Source organism: Nothobranchius furzeri, chromosome 15 (genome assembly GCF_043380555.1).
Source record: "Nothobranchius furzeri strain GRZ-AD chromosome 15, NfurGRZ-RIMD1, whole genome shotgun sequence".
NCBI classification, from domain to species: Eukaryota; Metazoa; Chordata; class Actinopteri; order Cyprinodontiformes; family Nothobranchiidae; genus Nothobranchius; species Nothobranchius furzeri.
The window spans coordinates 53,846,700-53,867,163 of record NC_091755.1 but is presented as its reverse complement, the minus strand read 5'-3'; the positions used below and the strand labels follow the sequence as shown (position 1 = coordinate 53,867,163).

General features: G+C 42.9%; 1 protein-coding gene across 3 annotated transcripts in view; it reads left to right on the top strand.

The window, feature by feature from the left end:
* The window catches only part of LOC107391254 (metabotropic glutamate receptor 4), a 270,494-nt gene that overhangs the window by 210,999 nt on the left and 39,031 nt on the right, over positions 1 to 20,464 (top strand). For all 3 annotated transcript variants that reach the window (XM_015968453.3, XM_015968452.3, XM_070545017.1), the window contains exons 5-6: positions 8,102 to 8,256; positions 9,443 to 9,583. In XM_015968453.3, coding sequence (XP_015823939.1) covers positions 8,102 to 8,256; positions 9,443 to 9,583 — 296 coding nt within the window. The remainder of the gene's footprint in view (positions 1 to 8,101; positions 8,257 to 9,442; positions 9,584 to 20,464) is intronic.

Genomic DNA, 20,464 nt, shown 5'->3' with positions numbered 1-20,464 from the left:
TTCTGACTGTGGTCTGTGCTTATGCACCAAACTACAGTTCAAACTACCCACCCTTTTTGGAGACCTTGGAGGGGGTGCTGGAAAGCGCTCCTTCCGGTGACTCCCTCGTTTTGCTGGGGGACCTTAACGCTCACGTGGGCAAAGACAGTGCGACCTGGAGAGGTGTGGTTGGGAGGAACGGCACCCCCTGATCTGAATTTGAATGATGTTTTGTTATTGGACTTCTGTGCCGGTCATGGATTGTCCATAATGAACACCATGTTCAGACATAAAGGAGCTCTTGGCACCAGGATACCTTAGGCCGCAGCTCGATGATCAACTTTGCTGTTGTTTCGTCTGACCTGAGGCCGCATGTCTTGGACACTCAGGTGAAGAGAGGGGCAGAGCTGTCAACTGAACACTACCTGATGGTGAGTTGGCTCAGATGGTGTGGGAGGATGCCGGTCAGACCAGGCAGGCCCAAACATATCACAAGGGTCTGCTGGGAACATCTGGCAGAATCTCCTGTCAGAAGGAGCTTCAATTCCCACCTCCAACAGAACTTCCAAAATGTTCCGAGGGAGGCACAGGACATTGAGTCTGAATGGACCCTGTTCCGTGCCTCTATCTTTGAGGTGGCCGACCAGAGCTGTGGTCGCAGGATCGCCAGTGCCTGTCGTGGTGGCAACCCCCGAACCCAATGGTGGACACCGGTGGTTATGGATGCTGTCAAGCTGAAGAAAGAGTCCTATCAGGTATTTTTGGTCTGTGGGACTCCAGAGGCAGCTGACGGTTACCGGCAGTCCAAGCGGAACGCGGCTCGGCTGGTCACCAAGGCAAAATCCCGGGCATGGGTGGAGTTCAGTTAGACTATGGAGCAAGACTTACGTACGGCTTCGAGGAGATTCTGGTCCACCATCCGGCACCTCAGGGGGTGAAGCAGTGCACTACCAATGCTATCTATAGTGGGGGCGGTGTGCTGCTGACCTCTACTCAGGACGTTGTGGATTGGTGGGCAGAATACTTCGAATACCTCCTCAATACCACCGACATGTCTTCCAGTGAGGAAGCAGAGTCTGGGGACTTTGGTTGGCCTCTCAAATCTCTGGTGCTGAGGTCACTGAGGTGGTTAAAAAGCTCCTCTGGGGCAAGGCTCCAGGGGTGGATGAGATCCGCCCGGAGTTCCTTAAGGCTCTGGATGTTGTGGGGCTGTGTTGGCTGATGCAGCTCTGCAATATTGCATGGACATTGGGGGCAGTCCCACTGGACAGGAAGACCAGGATGGTGGTTCCCTTATTTAAAAAGGGGAACCACAGGGTGTGTTCCAACTACAGGCGGATCACACTCCTGAGCCTTCCTGGTAAGGTCTATTCAGGGGTTCTGGAGAGGAGGGTCCGTAGATTGTTGAACCTCAGATTCAGGAGGAGCAATGTGGTTTTTGTCCTGGCTGTGGAACACTGGACCAGCTCTATACCCTTAGGGGAATCCTGGAGGGTGTGTGGGAATTTGCCCAACCAGTCTTCATGTGTTTTGTGGATTTGGAGAAGGCATTTGACTGCGTCCCTCAGGGGACCCTGTGGGGGGTACTCCATGAGTATGGGGTACCAGACCCTCTGATACAGGCTGTTAGGTCCTTGTAGGACCGGTGTCAGAGCTTGGTCCGCATTGCTAGCAGTAAGTCGGGCTTGTTCCCAGTGAGAGTTGGACTCCGCCAAGGCTGCCCTTTGTCACCGATTCTGTTCATAACCTTTATGAACAGGATTTCTAGGCGCAGCCAAGGTGTGGAGGGCATCCGTTTTGGTGGCCTGAGGATCAGGTCTCTGCTTTTTGTAGATGATGTGGTCCTGTTAGCTTCATCCGAACGTGATCTTCAGCTTTTGCTGGAGCGGTTCGTAGCCGAGTGTGAAGCAGCTGGAATGAGAATCAGCTCCTCTAAATCTGAGACCATATGGTCTTGATTCAGAAAAGGGTAGAATGCCTTCTCCGGGTCAGGGATGAGGTCCTGCCCCAAGTGGAGGAGTTTAAGTATCTCGGGGTCTTGTTCACGAGTGAGGGGAAACTGGAGCGTGAGATCGATAGGCGTATTTTTGCTGCATCTGCAGTGATGCAGGCGTTGTGCCGGTCTGTCGTGGTGAAGAGAGAGCTGAGTTAGAAGGCGAAGCTCTCGATTTACCGGTCGATCTACGTTCCTACCCTCACCTATGGTCATGAGCTTTGGGTAGTGACCGAAAGAACAAGATTGCGGATACAAGCGGCCGAAATGAGTTTTCTCCAAAGAGTGGCAGGGCTCCCCCTTAGAGATGGGGTGAGAAGCTCAGTCATTCGGGAGGGGCTCGGAGTAGACCCACTGCTCCTCCACATCGAGAAGAGCCAGTTGAGGTGGTTCGGGCATCTGGTCAGGATGCCTCCTGGACGCCTCCCTGTGAGGTTTTCCGGGCACGTCCAGCTGAGAGGAGACCTAAAGGTAGACCCAGGACATGGTGGAGGGACTATGCCTGTCACCTGGCCAGGGAGAGCCTTGGGATTCCCCCGGAGGAGCTGGCCCAAGTGGCTGGGGAGAGGGAAATCTGGGCCTCTCGCCTTAGGCTACTGCCCCCACGACCCGACTCCGGATAAGCGGATGAAAATGGATGGATGGATGCTACAATGGCTTGTTGGTATGCACATTTAGAGAAGCTTCAAATCAGTACAAAACGATTAGAGGAATTGAATGAATCGGACAATGTGAACCATTTGATGATTTGTTTCCGCTTTACTCATGACTAATGAAGGAAATGTTGGTGAATTTGCTTGAAGGTGTGTAGAAAGTTCATATTTACTATTGAATTTTGATGAACAAAAACAATATAATAGAAATGTTTCAAACTAGAACACACAACAGGCTCAAACACCAACAACATTGAAGAGCACATGTGCAGGGACCCATTGCAGCAATAATTGTGTTTATAAACATAAATATTCACCTTCGCAAACAGTGATTGCTCACGTGTTTGTCTATATTTTACATATTTATGTGAGCTCTTTTTCTTTTCTATGACTGTGTCCAAGAACAGAAAACAGACACAAATAAAGCAGAAATCTACGGCTAAGTGTTGCTAATATTTTGTCCCCGGTGTACCTTTCATCCCACTAATAGCTTTGTAATCCAATTTGGCATCTTTCCTGCTGTACTCATCCTTTATTATCTGTCCTAGAAAGACAACTGTAATGCTAATGGTGTCTCTGATCTCCTTGTGGAGACACAATTTCATCAGCTAATATTCATTATCTAACATCAAAAAGAATTGTCTTGAATGGGAATTTGTAAATTGGTTGTTGGTTGAATCAACACACGCAGAGACACTGTTGTGGCTTTTTGAGAGACACCATTTCCCAGCTACCACTTAATAAGCCTGTGTTTGTAGAGGATGTGGACAATGATGTGGGCCAGTCTCCTGTTGATGACAGGCCAGAAATCCCAGAGCTCATTGACTTAATCCAGTCCTGATAGCAGTTAATAGTCTGGATATGTGGTAATTACAGAAAGTTGGAGGGGTGGGGGGGTCGCTGCGTGGCATGCCTGCTTTATTCTTGAAATCAGTGGCAAAAACCGCAGCCTAACACATCCGGATTTACTCTATAAAAGGTTTACTGGTGCAGAAACACCAGGAGGTCAGCATGAGAGTTTAGATCATATTTACAAGTTTAATGTCTGTTGGTGCAACGCCAGGGTCTGTTCAGACTAGAGGAACATAAATGAAGTTCAGGTGGGACTTGTAGATGGATTGGAAAACAATTATTTTTTTTGTAAGGAGGTTTATTAGAGCCATCCTATAAATTTGAATTTATAGTCTGGCCACAACCCACAGAGAGAACTCAGTCCATGGACATAGAGTCTGTGGATCAGAATCTATGGTTGTCTTTCAAACTGTCTCCACATGCTATTGGACAACAAACAATGTGACATACTCACTGGGCTTGTTCGAGTTGAGCTGTGCCTCACCTGGAAAACAGATGAGAGCAGACGGACACAGCAGGGGGGGGGGGGGGGGGGTGGTGGCTGAAAGCCGGCGTTTAAGTCGGACAGATTTCCCTACAGGTGTAGCTCGCGGGTGACGACGGATAGGGCTGGGGGTAAACGATTATTTTTAAAACGATTATTCTGACGATTATTTTATCGAATAGTCGACTATTCTAATGAATATTTAGAAAATTAATCTAATGATTATTTTTCTATTGCACAATTAACAAAAACCAGAAAATCTCAAATTCCTCAAAAAAATTGATAAATTCTTACTGTAAGAGAATTAACTCTACAGGCCTTCCATTTTGTATAACACTGCTTTTATTGTGTTGGTTGCTTATGTTCTGGTGATGTGTAGAACTTGGGAGTGCAGGCTGCTGCCTGAGAGGTGGTTGGAGACAGAGTGTCTCCATGCTGCTTTGTTTTGGTCACTTATGTGCGTGAGGCGAGTGGTGTTACGACTCTTCCTGGGGAGTTTGGCTCGTGTGTAAAAAGGAAGGGACAATAACGGGATTTAAAAGTTAAAATGATGATCAGGTTTATTTACAACTACAATAAATCATAAATCTTTCCATCCACAGGTTGGGAATAATAAAACTAATTCTGCCTGTGGGGAATTAAAACAAAGTACAAATAAGTAGGGATGTCCCACTGGGCAAAGATTACTGGGTTCTGGACCAAAATAAGGATCTCCAAAAGTCCAAACTCTAAACTGGGTGGTTAAACCAAACTCAAGGTGATATTTTACACTAAACCGAAAACCCACAACACTCTAAATGTAATAAAAGGGAGATCGACACCACAAAAAAGATGAACTCTAAACCTAAACGTAACAGCTTATCCAAACGCAAGAAGCTGTTAGCGAAGATGCTAACAGTAGCTTTACCAACGTTAAGTTCAATTTACCAAGTTTAAATAAACCAAAAACACCCAGCAGCAAACAGACCAGCACGAAGGAGAGACTGCTACCACAAAAACAGCTCTCCTAATGTCTGAAAGAAGCTCCTTTATGAAGGGAGAAATGCTCCCGGTGATTTTCTACATCTGCGGTAGAGACGAAGCAGCGCATCTGACCCCGGAAGTTGTTGTCCGTTGCCGGGAGACAAAGGCGGGTAAAACAGGAGAAGAATCTAGTAGTGGACGGACATTGTTCCGGGTCTTCTGTATTTGGCGGAGATGTTAGTGAAGGCTGAGAAGAGGGCGAACTAGAGGAAAAACAGGCAGATTCCTCCTCTATTTACAAACTCCTGGGGATGCAACAAGTGGGCGCGGTGCGTCGACTTCTGGATCTGACGTCGACAAATTTTTAGAATCGAGCCGTCGACGTCGTCGAGGCTTCGCTACAGCCCTAACGACGGATGAAGATTGCGTTATAGTTCATAGTTGTTTATTTTTTTATTTTAATTCTGGTGCCTGTTAGCACCCGAAAAACATCCTCACATGCTTGTGGATATAATATAATGCATATGGAGACATGACTGTAATAATAAGTAAAGGCTATCAGCTGTAGCTTTAGTGTGCTTACAGGAAATTTGACAAATAATACAAAACACATTTCTCTTAATGGCCTATATAGTTGTCATCATCAGCGTAACATGATTTGCAGAATGCACGTGACCAACTAACATTTTGCATTCTACCACTGGGTGTTTGGATCAAAATGGGAACCAATCAGGTCTTAGATCAGGTGAGAGCCAGGCATTTCCCGTCATGCCCTAGGTTTTGCAGCCAGTGGAGAGCAACTGCAGCGCCTTGCTCCAGAATCTTCGGCCGCCTTGATCTCACGAGGTTATCATTGCCTACGTATGCATGACATCAGAGCAAGTCGGCGTTAAGTCGGACACAAATCTAACCGGCATGCACTGTGCGCCGATCTCCGGTGATCGAATCTGCGCAGAACTGGCTCATCTCAAACTAGCCCACTGCTACAGATGTCAGTCAACGGGTCAGTCGACAAAACATGTTTTCTACTTCGGTCGACTAAAATACGACAACATTTTTGGTTAAACTGAAAATAATTTTAGTCTAAAGACTTAAGATTACAACTGAATTAAAATTTCTTGTGAAAATTAACACTTATAGCAACCCGCCCACCTAACCGATAGTGCACTGTGATTGGCCCACCAAACCGATAGTGCACTGTGATTGGCCCACCAAACTGTGTGGTTGAAAAGACACAAAAGTGATCAGGCCAATGATAGACTTGCTGAGGCTCCAATGAATCCAATGAATCCTTTTGCTTTTGCTGTGGTCTGTCTAGGTTTAGAGACTAGAGGTTTGCTCCTCTGGGGGTGATAGTTGGTGAAGTTAGCTGTAGAGGTTTTGACAGAGTGAGGACAGTCCAGGTGGATTTGGAGTGAAGACCTGGAGGGCAGGTGGGATCTCCAGATATTAAAGAGGGTGTTCAGGACAATGGTAAATGGCCTGTATTTGAAATAGCGCCTTCTAGAGTCCTGGAACCTCCCAAGGCACTTTACAACACAATCAGTCATTCACCCATTCACACACACATTCATACACTGGTGTGGATGAGCTACGATGTAGCCACAGCTGTCCTGGGGCGCACTGACAGATGCCGAGCACAGGCGCCACCGGTCCCTTCGCGCACCACCAGCAGGCAACATGGGTTGAGTGCCTTACCCAAGGACACAACGACAGTGACAGACTGAGCGGGGCTCGAACCTGCAACCTTCTGATCACGGGGCGAGCTCTTAACGCTTGTGCCACCGTCGCCCACTGACAATGGCATGTTGGCCAGGAAAGAGCCTGCTCCATGGCGGTGAGCTCACAGATAATTTCCAGGAGTTGAAATGAGAGATGAAGAATGATCCCTGAGATAAGTTTCAGAGCTTTCTATTAAATTAAGTCTATGAACAGAGGACATTTGGCAGCTGGTAGAAATGAAATCAGTGTGGAAAAATAAAGAAATCTCAGGAGCTTGATTACTACAACCCTAACAGACGATCAGGCACAGGAGCTAAGGAGTTATGCATCCTAAATACCAGCCAGGTTATGAGCTGATGAGTGTCAGGTGTGTTTGTTCACAGGCGGAACGTCCCGCCCACTGGAGAACTGCTGCAGAAAAGGGGAAGAGAGAACACTCCACAACAGAAAATACCTCAGGATCATGACAGAGAATCCTGCAAAATTACACAATCTTATGAATATCCCACCTCCTCTCAGGACCAATTATCCTTTTGTGTTAGTCCTTTACTGAGTCTGATTTGACACTGTTGTTAGATTTTTGGAGCAGATGTCAATAAGTGGGAGGTAACCAAAAACATCTAACAAAAACTCTGTTTTCTCTGCATCTGGGATCTTAAAGCCCAGAGATGCTCTGCTGGACAGGTTACTAAGGTGGTATATTGGTAGTGGAGTGGACCTGAGCATAGACTATAACGCAAGTGGCAGGCAATGCAGAACAAAAATGTGCTGTATAAAGTAAAGCACTACATGGAAAGAACAGCTGAACTTGGCACAGAAGAACGCAGGACCCAGAGGCGAGGATCTGACATCTGAAAACCTAAGACTGGATTTACAGCGGGAGATAAGAGACAGCACCGGGGGAGTTGTAAGAGAAGAAATCCCTAAATATAAAAACACTGGGAGAAAAGCATAATGTGTACAGTGCACAAAATGTTATGATTCACACCATAATACTAAACTTTATCGTCCAAAACTGCCAAATAGACAGAAGTTTTTACACAAAAACACGCTTTTAGAAATATTGTGACATTATTGCCAAACATAAAACATCAGCAGCAAGCTGGAAGTTGACGATATATTTGTCGTTCATTTGGAGGCTGACTGACCTCATGAAGAATGTTGTGAGTATTGAGAGAAAGTGGGAAGGAAGGAAAAATTACTGATCAAACTGCATCATCATCTCATAATTTCATGATGAAATCACAATGACTTGTTTTTCTAATATTGAGACAGATCTACTATTTTTGAGTTTCAATCCAGAGTCAGTATCAACATTGTTAATAGCACTATTTGGTTGCCTTATGTTCAAGTATGATAGTGAAATTCATTCTTTTATTCCATGTTTTGGGGATATAACTGTGATGCTGTAATTGACTCCAAAAATGATGCATTGTTGTTTTTTCCATACTAAAGGCGCCTCCTTCAAGCTGCCAAAAGAGCCAATCAAACAGGCCATTTCATCTGGGTGGGCTCAGACAGCTGGGGATCCAAGATAGCTCCAATCCTGAACCAAGAAGAGATGGCAGAAGGTGCCGTAACCATCCTGCCTAAACGACAATCCATTAAAGGTATTCACAATAAATAAAATTGCATGTTTTGTTTCTTGTTGCATGTGCTCAGTTTGATCCAAGTGATATGTTCATGCAGTAGCCAATGATCTCCTCCTTTCTGCATTTTATGAATTAAATCTGTTTCCTTTTGAAATCACAGAGGATGGAGATAAAATGCCTTTAATTGAAACTAAAGCAACCTGAGCCATTCTTTTATTAAAGGTCATGGTTATACCAACCAGCCTCGTCCTACAGTATGTGGCAAAATTGTTGCTGTCTTTGTTGAATCATTTAGAGTGAGTACCACAATAGATTAAAAAAAGTCAGTTAACAAGCCAGACGTGATTATTACCAGAACTTGTATAATTAAGAAATCACTTCAGCAGAACCAGTCTGACAACATGACACAGGCTAGAAGATCTCAAAAAGCAACACTTCATGCCACATAGCATTTTGGAAGGTTTGCATCCTGTTACAGCTGGTGTACCTACATCATACCAACAGTCAAACATGGCGGTGCAAGTGTGATTGTTTGTTGCTGCTTTAGGACTTCAACCACTTGTTGTAATTGATGGAACCATGCATCCTGCTCTCTACCAGAAAATCCTGAAGGATCCATTAAGAGGGGAAATAACTTTTTCAAACAGAGCCATGTTGATTTGAGTAGATATTCCCTTAATAAATGAGTCATCATTTGAATATTTATTTTGTATCAACCAATCTTTAAAAAAATCTTGGGAGGGCAAATACCCTTCCACAGGACTGTTTATATTCATGTCTGGTTGACCTTGTTATTTTTAATAAACAGGTTAAATTTGCTTCAGATTGATAGTGAAATGGTTGCATACTGGAGTTGGAATGTTTGAGCAATCTTTTTGTGTCGTGGATCGTCTGTTTTCCACAAACATTAAAGGACCTGAGTTATCTGTCAAAATACATTTAGCTTAAATCAGTTTCTGGGTGACTGACTGGTGGACTTCGGAGGGGAGAAGAGGGGCAAAATCTCACCAAATGATTCAGGACAATATAAAAGTCTTACCTATCAATGTCTGTGAACTTCCTAAATGCTCACATTTATGCATGACCATGAGTGAGGCAACTCATGGTTTTACTAAGATGTTCTCTTAAGCAATCATAACAATAACAATGGAGTCCATTCAAACATTAAAAGTAAAAGATCAAGAGTATTTTTCTTCTCTTTTAGGTTTTGATCGGTACTTCATCAGCCGAACACTGGAGAACAACCGAAGAAATATTTGGTTTGCAGAATTTTGGGAGAACAACTTCCAATGCAAGCTCAGTCGACATGCTGTGAAGAAAGGATCAGGCATCAAAAAGTGTACAAGTGAGTCTGGAAAGAATGGAAGAGAAGACTGTTTGTCAATGTGGAGCACTCAACCAAGTACAGGTTGGCTGTGCTGTGAATGCAATCAGGCTTGTGAGGGTGTGTTTCTATGTGTGTTTGGACAAATGTCTTCTTCATTAGGGAGACTACGTTGACGCTCCCCTAATTTAGGGTAAATGTAATGAGTCCGAAGGAGTGAATGCCTAATTTCATAACAGAAATGTACAGTGTATGACAAAATCAATTACACAGCCTCTCCACCCACAAGCACAGAACACAATCAATAACAAATGCCATCAGTTCACCAGAAAGAAACAAGTTTCCACGCCCCTGAAATCAGTGGTGTCTCCAGGCTCTGAGCCCCAGCGCTGCTTCTCCAGAAGTCCAGACTGAATGTTAATCCGTGCCTTTTGTAGGAAATCTCACTCACTCTTGTTTTGGACCACTTTTCCTCAGTAGGGTTGCAGCAAGCTGGTGTCTACACCCTGAACAGTCCATCACAAAGCATCGGTTTGTGGGTCCCGCCTAAAGTGCTCACAAGCAGGACAGTCTGCTGCTGCAGTCAGAGCCACAGACATTCATCCGCCCACATCTAGAAAGCAGCATGAAGCCACTTCTGGTGGATCCTTCCATATTAAATGTTATTTTAGACACTCGTCACAAACTCCTATCAAACCCATCTGGTCTGTAAGCACCAAAAGGCAGTATAGGATTAGTACCTTGCTAATGGAAAGCACATTGAATATCCTCTGTGTATGAAATGTGCCACATAAATAAAGCTGCCTTGCCTTGCCTACCTTCACATGTCTACTGTCCTCTGGTGGGCAAGCATGTGGCAACAGTTAAAGGTGTAGCGGAGGATCTTTTTCTTCTGGGTGGATCATCTAAACCAGTGGTTCCCAATCTTTTTTTCAGATGACCCACACTTTAAAAAAGACAAAACATCATGACCCCATTATATATATATATATATATATATATATATATATATATATTTTTTTTTTACTCATTGTAAATGCAACTGTTCTCTAAACAAAATCCTATGCATTTTACTATCCTTTGCATTTCTTCTTTTCTTTAACTTAAAAATGTCTCAAATTTGAACATAAAAATGAAAAACCGTATTTGAAACATTATTTTTAATGTATTTAGAAACAATCTGAAAAACAAAACATTTTCAGAATAAGGATAATGTTTTTATCTTTGGACATTAAATGGAGTAGTGCACAAAACTTTTAGATAAAACATTCAGAACACGCAAATGTCCAAAAATTGTTTTAAAGCATAGAAAATGTTTTTCACATATGCTTAGTGGTGAAATTCATAAAATGGCAACGGTACCAATTATTTTGAGCTGCATGGTGGCGCAGTGGTTAGCACTGTTGCCTTGCAGCACGAAGGTCGCAGGTTCGAAACTCGACTGCGGCCTTTCTGCATGGAGTTGCGTGTTCTCCCCATGCATGCGTGGGTTTTCTCCGGGTACTCTGGTTTCCCCCACAGATCACAACACACCCTATAGGTTATAAATTTGTAAGTCGCTTTGGGTAAAAGCGTCTGCTAAGCACATAAACAACATAAACATAAACAACAAGAGGATAATGCAACTCTCATATCTGGTGCAGCATTCAGTTTACTTTTGAATTTTGTCTTTATTTTTGTTAGAAGTGAGCACCCTGCTTCACATTTGTATGTTGTTGTGAAGGGAATGAGAAGCTGAAAGCTGGCCTTACTTAAGGAAGGATATTCAGATGAGAAGCTTATCCAAAATGAGGACAACTGCATGCATTCATGACTTTTCTTTAGCAAAGGATCACTGCTCAGTTGTAACATCTCTGTTTCTTCTCCGGGAGTCAATTCTAACTCAAGCAGAGATTCTGGATTTTCATAAGTGAAGGGATTTTGAATCCACCTTTTGCCATTCAACTTATCAAATCTCTTTTGGAAAATAGCGGTCAAAACTATTGTTACAATGAGTTCAGTAAGTTGTTTCACTTGTGTGTCAGTGACATCATTTTCTTCTATGTGTTTTAACACGTTTGGAAACATGTAATGACATGTTTTTGGTCCTTTGAGGTGTGCAAGCCACAATTGTAGAGACTTCTGAAATGGGAGAACACGTTTACAGTTGTGGAAAACGCCATCATGCTCTCCCTGCAGTTTCAAATTCAACTCATTCAGCAATGAAAACATATCTGCCAGATATGACAATGTAAAAACCCACTCATCAGTAAACAGATCAGCCAGAGGGGACTTCTTCTCCAGGAGGAACGCATGGATTTCATTTCTCAGTCCATATACTCTGGTCAGAACTCGTCCTGCAAAGCCAGCGCACCTGAAACAGTAGGTGTATGTGCTCCGCCCCCACGTCACAGCACAGCTGATCAAAAAGCCGACAGTTCAGGGAACTGCTCTTAATGAAGTTCACAACACTGATAACTTCTTTTAGCGTTTTGTCGAGATCAGCAGGCATTCCTTTCCATGCAAACGCGTGCCGATGAATAAAACAGTGGTTCCACACCATGTCCTCGCCGGCTGCGTCTTTAATTTTTTTTACAACTCCGCTGTTTTTAATAAAAAATAATAATAATGCATTGAACTTATATAGCGCTTTTCAAGACCCTCAAAGACGCTTTCACACACTCTCACATTCACACACTGCTAGTAATGCTAAGCTACTTGTAGCCACAGCCGCCCTGGGGAGGTCTGACAGAGGCGAGGCTGCCATTTGGCGCCGTCGGCCCCTCTGACCACCGCTAACACAGGCAAGTTGGGTGAAGTGTCTTGCCCAAGGACACAACAGCAGGATACCCCTGGCGGGAGCTGGAATCGAACCCATGACCCTCCGATCATGAGGCAACCCGCTCTACCACCTGACCTACTGTTTTTGCCCGTCATGTTCGCAGCTCCATCAGTTGTTATGCCTTTACAGCGGCTCCAGTCCAGGCCGGACGTTGTAACCACGTAGTCGTTCAACACGTTAAATATCTGCTCACCTGTAGTGAGAATATTCAAACAGCATAACAAGTCCTCTACAAACTCTTTCCCCCAGACATATCTCACATAGAACAATAAAGCTGCACAGTCAGAAACATCTGTGCTTTCATCCAGCTGGATGGAAAAGTCCCCTGCCGTCTTCAGTTTTGAAATAAGCTGCTCCTCACGGTTGCTTCAAATATCAATAATCATTCTGGAAACTGTGTTGTCACTCAGTGGAATGCATTTTAATTTCTCTGCAGCCTTTTCATCAATAACTGCACTAACCATGTCTTTTGCAGCAGGCAAAATGAGTTGTTCTGCAATGGTGTGAGGCTTTTTCTCATTGGCCACACGGTAAGAAACCATGCAGGATGCAAGCTGAGCTTTGTCATTTAAAGTGGCATTTCTGCAAAGAAGATCAGCAGATGATTTGATCTCATGCGCCTTTCTTTGAAAGAAGTCCGGTGGTTTATTTACCAAATCAGCGTGGAGCGTTTCAAAATGTCGCTTTAATTTGGCTGGCTTTAAACTCTCATTTGCAAGCTTCTCATGGCATATTACACACATTGGTCAATTTTCTTGATTTGGTTTAGAAAAATTGACAAATCCATAGTTTAAGAAAAAATCTTTATGTGGCCTCGACCTGGATTTTTTTTTTCTTAGCTGCTGGTTCTTCTCCTGGTTCTCCGTCTCTGTGTTTCCTGCTCTCCTCATATTGTTGGCTGTTGGCGGATGGAATTTCTGGGCATTCATCTTTGTTTTGGCTTTGTTCACGTCCCGTTTTGATGTTGCTATTTTGAATAGCGTTGCCGTTTTTGTTTAGCATTGTTCTTTACCCCCAAATTCCACTACCTCCGCTCCGCTCCGGTCCGCCACCGGCTTCCGCAGCCGCTCGCTTCCGAACTCAATTTTACTGGTACCCACTCTACAACGGCTCCGCTCCGGTGCGGAGACCTGAGGGGGGCAAACAAGCATGCGCGGGATTTTTGAGATCTTGCGATACAGTCCGAGCAATAAATGCGGAAGTTAGATCCAAACACCCGTGGGAGAAGCATCGGCATGAACTGTTTAATCTGCCCATCATTTGTGTTGAGAGATCAGCAGTGTTTGGATCAACAAAGTGTGACTACTTTGATAGTGGAAACTGTATTCATGGCTTACTTTATAGCATTTAAACTTCAGCCGCCATTGATAGTTGTTAAAAGTTGTTAAACCTGTGCAAAAGAAACAAAAAACGCTGTTTGTTTATCGATTTATTGTGAAAAACGGAAGTTGTGCTTGCTCCTTTTCCTGTTGGGCGGTTGTGATTTCTGTCCATTTACTGCGGAGGTGCTCCGGCGTCCGGCGAAAATAGGATCGATTCTATCTTTGCCGGACGCCGGAACAGAGGGCGGCGCACTGCGCCGCACTGCCGGAGCACGGCCGCAGTAGTGGAATTGCTCTGATTGACTACAACGGGACCGATTTTGCTCCAGCGTTCGTGTCGGAGCGGAGCGGAGGTAGTGGAATTTGGGGGTAACAGTCTCTGTAGTCTGCAGTTCATGTGATGTAGTTTGGTTTTTGTCCGTGTCTTTCTTTTTCATTAACCAATCATCCATTTCTCCTCCGTGGCAAGTGGCAACGAAGTTTCAATATAGACTTGTTCTATGAATACACCGGTAACCACAGTAAACAAGTGACATGCTCCCTCTTGTGGCTGAATGCTGAACTGCATGTATGAGTCTTGGTTAAAAAACATAGCATTGTTCAGATATTTATTTGGCGAACCAAAAAAAAATGTTTTACGACCCCACTGTGGGTCGGGACCCCGTCTTTGGGAATGACTGATCTAAACCATTGGTTCTCACAACTTTAAATCATTCTGGTGAAGCTTTCACGTAAGGCCGTCAGCGTACGTGCTTGTTTCTGGGGTAGTTTTAACTTCCTGTGCATGCATGTTCTGTTTGTGTAGTGAAATGCCTTCTTCCCTAGCTGTTCTCATTGGGTTCTTTTGAAAATCTCTGACAGTCACAAGAGAAAATGTCTTTGAAGTCTATGATAAGGAGAGAAAGGTCTCAGAAGTGACTCAGAAGTCAGGACGCCGCTGTAGTCGACAGTGCCGCCATTGCGACCTCAAAAGCATAAAGAGAGTGGAGGATATCTAGCGGCATACATGGAGCAGCTTGAAGAATCCCTCGCAGAAATCTCTAAAACTATGAACGTTTTATTCACCCGTGACTGCAGGAGTGAAAAGATGCACAGCAAGCGTTTTATCCGTGGATGGAAATGGCGAGAAACGTGGATTTAAAGGTGGCGAGTTCATGAAGAGGTGGAAGAGACTGAGGGACACATTTTTCTGTGTTCATAAAGTGTCTTAAATACACAAAGCACAATATAAACACACTATCTTGGACCAGATACATGACAGGATACCACAGAACAGCGCTACGCCCACTGTTGTCCTGGAGGGGAACTGCTGTGCAACACTCCCCAGGAGAGGGAGAAGTATGAAGGCAAAACATCTCCGACAGTCTGTGCATGTCTCTCCCTCGTGGAGCTGATGGAGAAGTATAAATTAGGCTTTAGTCTTTTCTAATTATGTTACTTGATTTCCTTTTGTGTCTTTAGAAAACACAACCACTCCTTGCTCTAATTTTGAGTCACCTCGATCCTGCATTAGGAGCAATGCACAAAGAATGACGTAACATCCCAATTACACTTTAGAACCATTGGCCATTAAACTGTGGCTGTTATATGGTCTTGATAATTCACATTTTTATTTCAGTTAGTAGAACCGAAGAAGGAAGAATACATCTGCAAAAGCCAGATCAACTCCAGATAGATTGTGATTTTTAGATTTTATAATTATATTAATAATAATTTTAGAGTGATGTGACTGATATTCTCTCTAATACTATTGAGAATGAAATGTTCTTCTGCATGTCTGGAGGTTCATTAACGTGACATACTGGCTAATTAGTACCAACACTATGTGCATTGAGCTGATATGTGCTAAACATAGTCATCTAGGTTCATAAATTCTTAATAGCAAATGTAAACCAAGAGCATGTAAAAAGAATCATGGGAGATAAATCTTAGGGTCAAATGAATAAATAGTCACTGTTTGTCCTTGCTAATGTCTCGTTCCCAGCCCTACACATTAAAAGAGCCACTCGGAATATATTTGAAGACCATGAAAAATAGTCCATTTAAATAAAGCATAAGGTAAAATAATAGTGACAGATATAGGGCCAAAGTTTATATGTCAGCAATGTTTAGTGATAATCTGTCATCACTTTTTATAGAACAGGCCCTGTAATTAAAAGTTAAAGTCCCATCTGTTGCTCTCCACATTTGACCCATCCCCTGGGGGAGCGGTGAGCTGCAGACACAGCCGCGCTCCGGAACCATTTGGTGGTTTAACCCCCCCAATCCAAGTCTTTGGTATGACCCGACCAGGAATCAAACCCTGATCTTCCACTCTCAGGGCGGACACTCTACCACTAGGCCATTGAGCTGGTAGCTAACTGAGGGAAAAGAAAACTCACACATTAACAGCTTTCCTGCACGTTAATGGTGAGTTATAAATATTAGATAGGTTAAGACAAAATACCAAAAATCATCAAACGAAGAATCAAATGCCACCTGACTAAAAGTAGATTAGAGGCTACAGAGACAAATCACAACTCAGATCACCTCTTGACTATTTTTTACGGTGACTCACCTATAAGAGTTCACTTCTATCTGCACAGGAAGTATGTGACTCAGGCCTGATCCCTGGCTGTGTGGTTGTCATTAACTATTCCTAAGCTGAGCTACAACCAAGTCCTGCACCTGGATTCTGCCAAAACTATTAATAATTTAGGACTTTGGGAGTCTGAGCGGATGGACTCATTGGGTGGATGGAGGTGGCCTTAAAGCCACCACCTGACAATCACTGTTGTAAATACTAATGCATGAAGGCATCACCGGTAACTGTTTTCTTCCCACAAGCTGAATATAAGTGTTTTCATTTTTCATTCCTGAGCAAATTAGTAAAATAATGAGTGAAAAGTTTTCCCAGGAGTGAAGTATTTTCACTTCCATTAATTAAAATTTTCTGTTTCACTGGGTTTGGCAAAGGAAACAGTCTGTGGAGGTCCCTTCTGTTGACGACCATTATGCTGAGTGAAGTAAACAGTTCTGAGTCACTTCTGCGGTACAAGCGTGACTCATCAAGGCTGCCAGACACAGATAAATAGCTTCCTGCAGAAGGGTCTGAAGTCCAGAGCTGAATGAAAACACAAACACCACACACAAATGAATAGATTTCATTGGCGCAAGATGCATTGATGTTTTTTAGTTTCAACTGAATTTAATTTTTGTCGACTTGAATAATTTTACAATTAACTTTAAACCAAAAAATGGACCAAAATAAATCCTGAATATGATTTTCTGCATGTAGAACAAAATGGTTCCAACAAGATAGAAACTGTGAGAACAAAAATAAATCTCACTTACTTTCTGCTTGCAGCCACACGTTTTTCTATTATGGTTTATTGACTCTTTGATAGAAACTGTGAATAGGTGTGATCTTGTACATCAATGCATTTTAGCTCATTTGGGATTTGTGGCTTCAGTTGAGGTAGTATTTCAGCCTTTCCAATGCTAATCAGCTGCTCCCGATTGTAAACCAGCTTCTTGCCATGGTTATGCATCATAACAAATGCTCAAAAAGTGGAAAAAATAGCACTAAAAACCCTCTAAGCTTCGCAGCACCAGAAACAGAAAAGTAAAATGTCCAAAAATACACAGTTTTTCTTGAGAAACTAGAAGAAAAAATGTCCAAAAAAAGACAAAACTTACATATAGTCAACAGAGCTACTCCAACATGCAGCCACCCAGAGCAGCGCAGTTCTGGAACAAGCCTGCTGTAACTTGTGCTAACAACGAGCTAATTAAACCATAAAGTAATAACATCCACACTGTTGGACAAAAGATATTATTTCTTACAGGTCCAGTAGCAACAAAGACAGGTCACAATCAGTCTGTGATTTTGTAGCCTCCTTCAGCTTCCTCAAACTACTGTAAGAACATGTCAATGTTCACTCTGGTTTTATCTCTGCTTCGCTTCTAAAGACATTAGTCTCTTACTTTTACTTCAGGGCTCTGCTACGGTGCAAACAGAAAATGCACACTTCGTCTTTTTCTTCTTCTTGTGCTTTTTATTGATTATATGCAAACTGAAAATGCTAATTGCTAGCATTACAGCTAAAGCCTGATTTATGCTTCTCCGTCTGCGTCAGTGCGGAGACACGCAACGCCATTATCCGTCCTTGCGTAGGGCACGCAAGTACGTACGGAGTCGAGCCCACTTTTTTAAACATCCGTTGAACGAGACGGATTACGCAAGCTTGTGATTGGTCGGGACGCCGCTGTTGTTTACAGTGCCGCCATTGCCAAGAGAGCCGAGGATAACTAGCGGCAGAGACGGACAAGCTTGAAGAATACCTCGCGAAAAAACTCTAAAAATATGAACGTTTTATCCTCCCGTGACTGGAGGAGTGAAAAGATACGCAGCAAGCATTTTATTTGTGGACGGAAATGACAGGAAACGTGGGTTTAGAGGTGGGGAGCGCATGAAGCGGTGGGAGAATGAGAGACAAATATGTCCGTGTTAAAAGTCTCTTATATACACAAAAAACACAATAAAAACATACGATCTTGGACCGATACACGACAGGATACCACAAAACAAAGCTACGCCCTCTGTTTTCCTGCCGGGGAATTGCTTTGCAACACTCTCCAGGAGACGGAGAAGTGTGAGAGCAAAACGCTTCCGTCAATCTGTGCGTGTCTGTCCCTTGCGGAGCTGACGGAGAAGCATAAACCAGGCTTAACAATCATAATGCAGGTAAAGAGCTCCCTCTATAAGCCACCTACCTGCTTCACAAAACTGTCAAGTGTGATGTTTGGTCTGCAGAGAGCAGAATGATGTCAAATAGAAAACTTGTCGACTTTCTAACCCAAAAATCTCTGAGATCATTGTTAATGATCTAGCTTAAAGAGCAACTCACCCTCAAATCAACCTTTTTTTTTTGCTGATAAACTATATAAAGCTGGGCGGATACTGTGCAACTTTTTCACTCGTAGCACTCAGCTTCAGCTCAGACTGTACGACTTCCTCGCAGGGCAGATCTCACGAGTAATGCGCTCACACTGTACGACCCAGTTCTCGGATGCGACCTGACTGCTCACACTGTACGTCTGGTAGCAACACGTCTGACCTAAAAATATGCTAAAAATAGCAGTTTTTACTCAACACGTCAGACTTTTTTGTCTTGTTTTGCCTGTTGTCCTTCGGGAGTGCTGCAGGAGGACACACAGGGATTTATGGGGGTTGGATGAGGAAAATGAAATAAAGAAAGTAAATCTGTGTTTTGTGATCAGTTTAATTTGACATGAACACAACAAACACGCTTTCTTGACAATACTTGTCACTGTGTGTAAAAAGACCGTTTAGAAATAAAAACGAACAACGTGTGTTATTAGGGAAATAGTGGGTGAGCGATGTTGATGCATGATTTCGCATGCGCCGTGAGCGGTTCTGGTACTTTTGGGGTCGCAGCTGCTCGCTGCGCCGCTTCAACAGTGCGATACCCTCACGAGGAACGAGCAAAATATCAAACACTCCTGAAGTCCATGCGAGCTCACGATTGCTGACCGGTAGCTGGTCACGTGGTGTTAATCGCCTCTCGTAACCCCCTGTACACTACACGACGCTCAGCGCAAAACTCTGTGTATACATACATACATATATATATATATATATATACATATATATATATATATATATACATATATATATATATATATGTATATATATATATATATATATATATATATATATATATATATATATATATATATATATATATATATATATATATATATATATATATATATACTTATTTTTCCATTAGGTTTATAACACATTTTCTGGTTGTTGTTTACTAAAACTGCTAACTCAGAAAGAGATTCCAAAAACTACAACATGGTATAATGATAAAATCATTAATGATATCATGAACTGATTAAAGAACATAAATAGTATTTGATTAGCCAGTCATGTTGGGATGACCGTGCTGAAAACCCCAACTTCCAAATAAATGTATTGTTTTTGTTATTTGACTAAATAATTATCTTAGTTTTATGATTTCACTGCATAAATGAATACGTTTCTCGATGATATGATTTTTATCCAACACACATTTTTTCATTTATTGCAAAAATAAACTCACCACCAGAACACAATTAGCCCACTGCAATCAAAAATGCCAGTAATCGTCACAGGCTTAGGCACTAAATCTTTCACACCCAACATGCAACAGTGCATCTGTAGAGGGGCTGCCATCATGAGAATACGGTGATATTCACAAGCTAATAAGCTCTGACTTTGCTTGTCTGACCCTAATACATGAACATACTGTATCTGACAACTCCATAAGCTCCTGAGTGGTCCATGCTGCGGTGTGCTTGCCACAGATTTGTATGCACAGGAAGTGCTGAGGGCATGCTGTCTGCACAAGACACGACATCATCAGCTCAGTCGAATTGTGTACACAAATGTATTCTGCATAGTCTCAGCGGTCTCATAGTCTGTGAGGGGAAAACAGATTAGACTCAGCACCTGTTCTGTTTTGAACAACCCAACATTTTAGAACAGTACATTTTAACATATTCTAAGTTTGTGATTTCTTAACGCTAAAAGCAGGCAGAGAAAGTCTTTTGTCTGAAAACACAAGTTCACTCTGTCACTGTGGAGAAACACCAGGGGAATTTAAAAATATGTCAAAATACTGGTGATGTATTTGACTCTACAAAAAAACGACAAAATACCTGCAGGGGAAAAGTATTAAGAATAGTAACAGCATGCCTTGACATTTC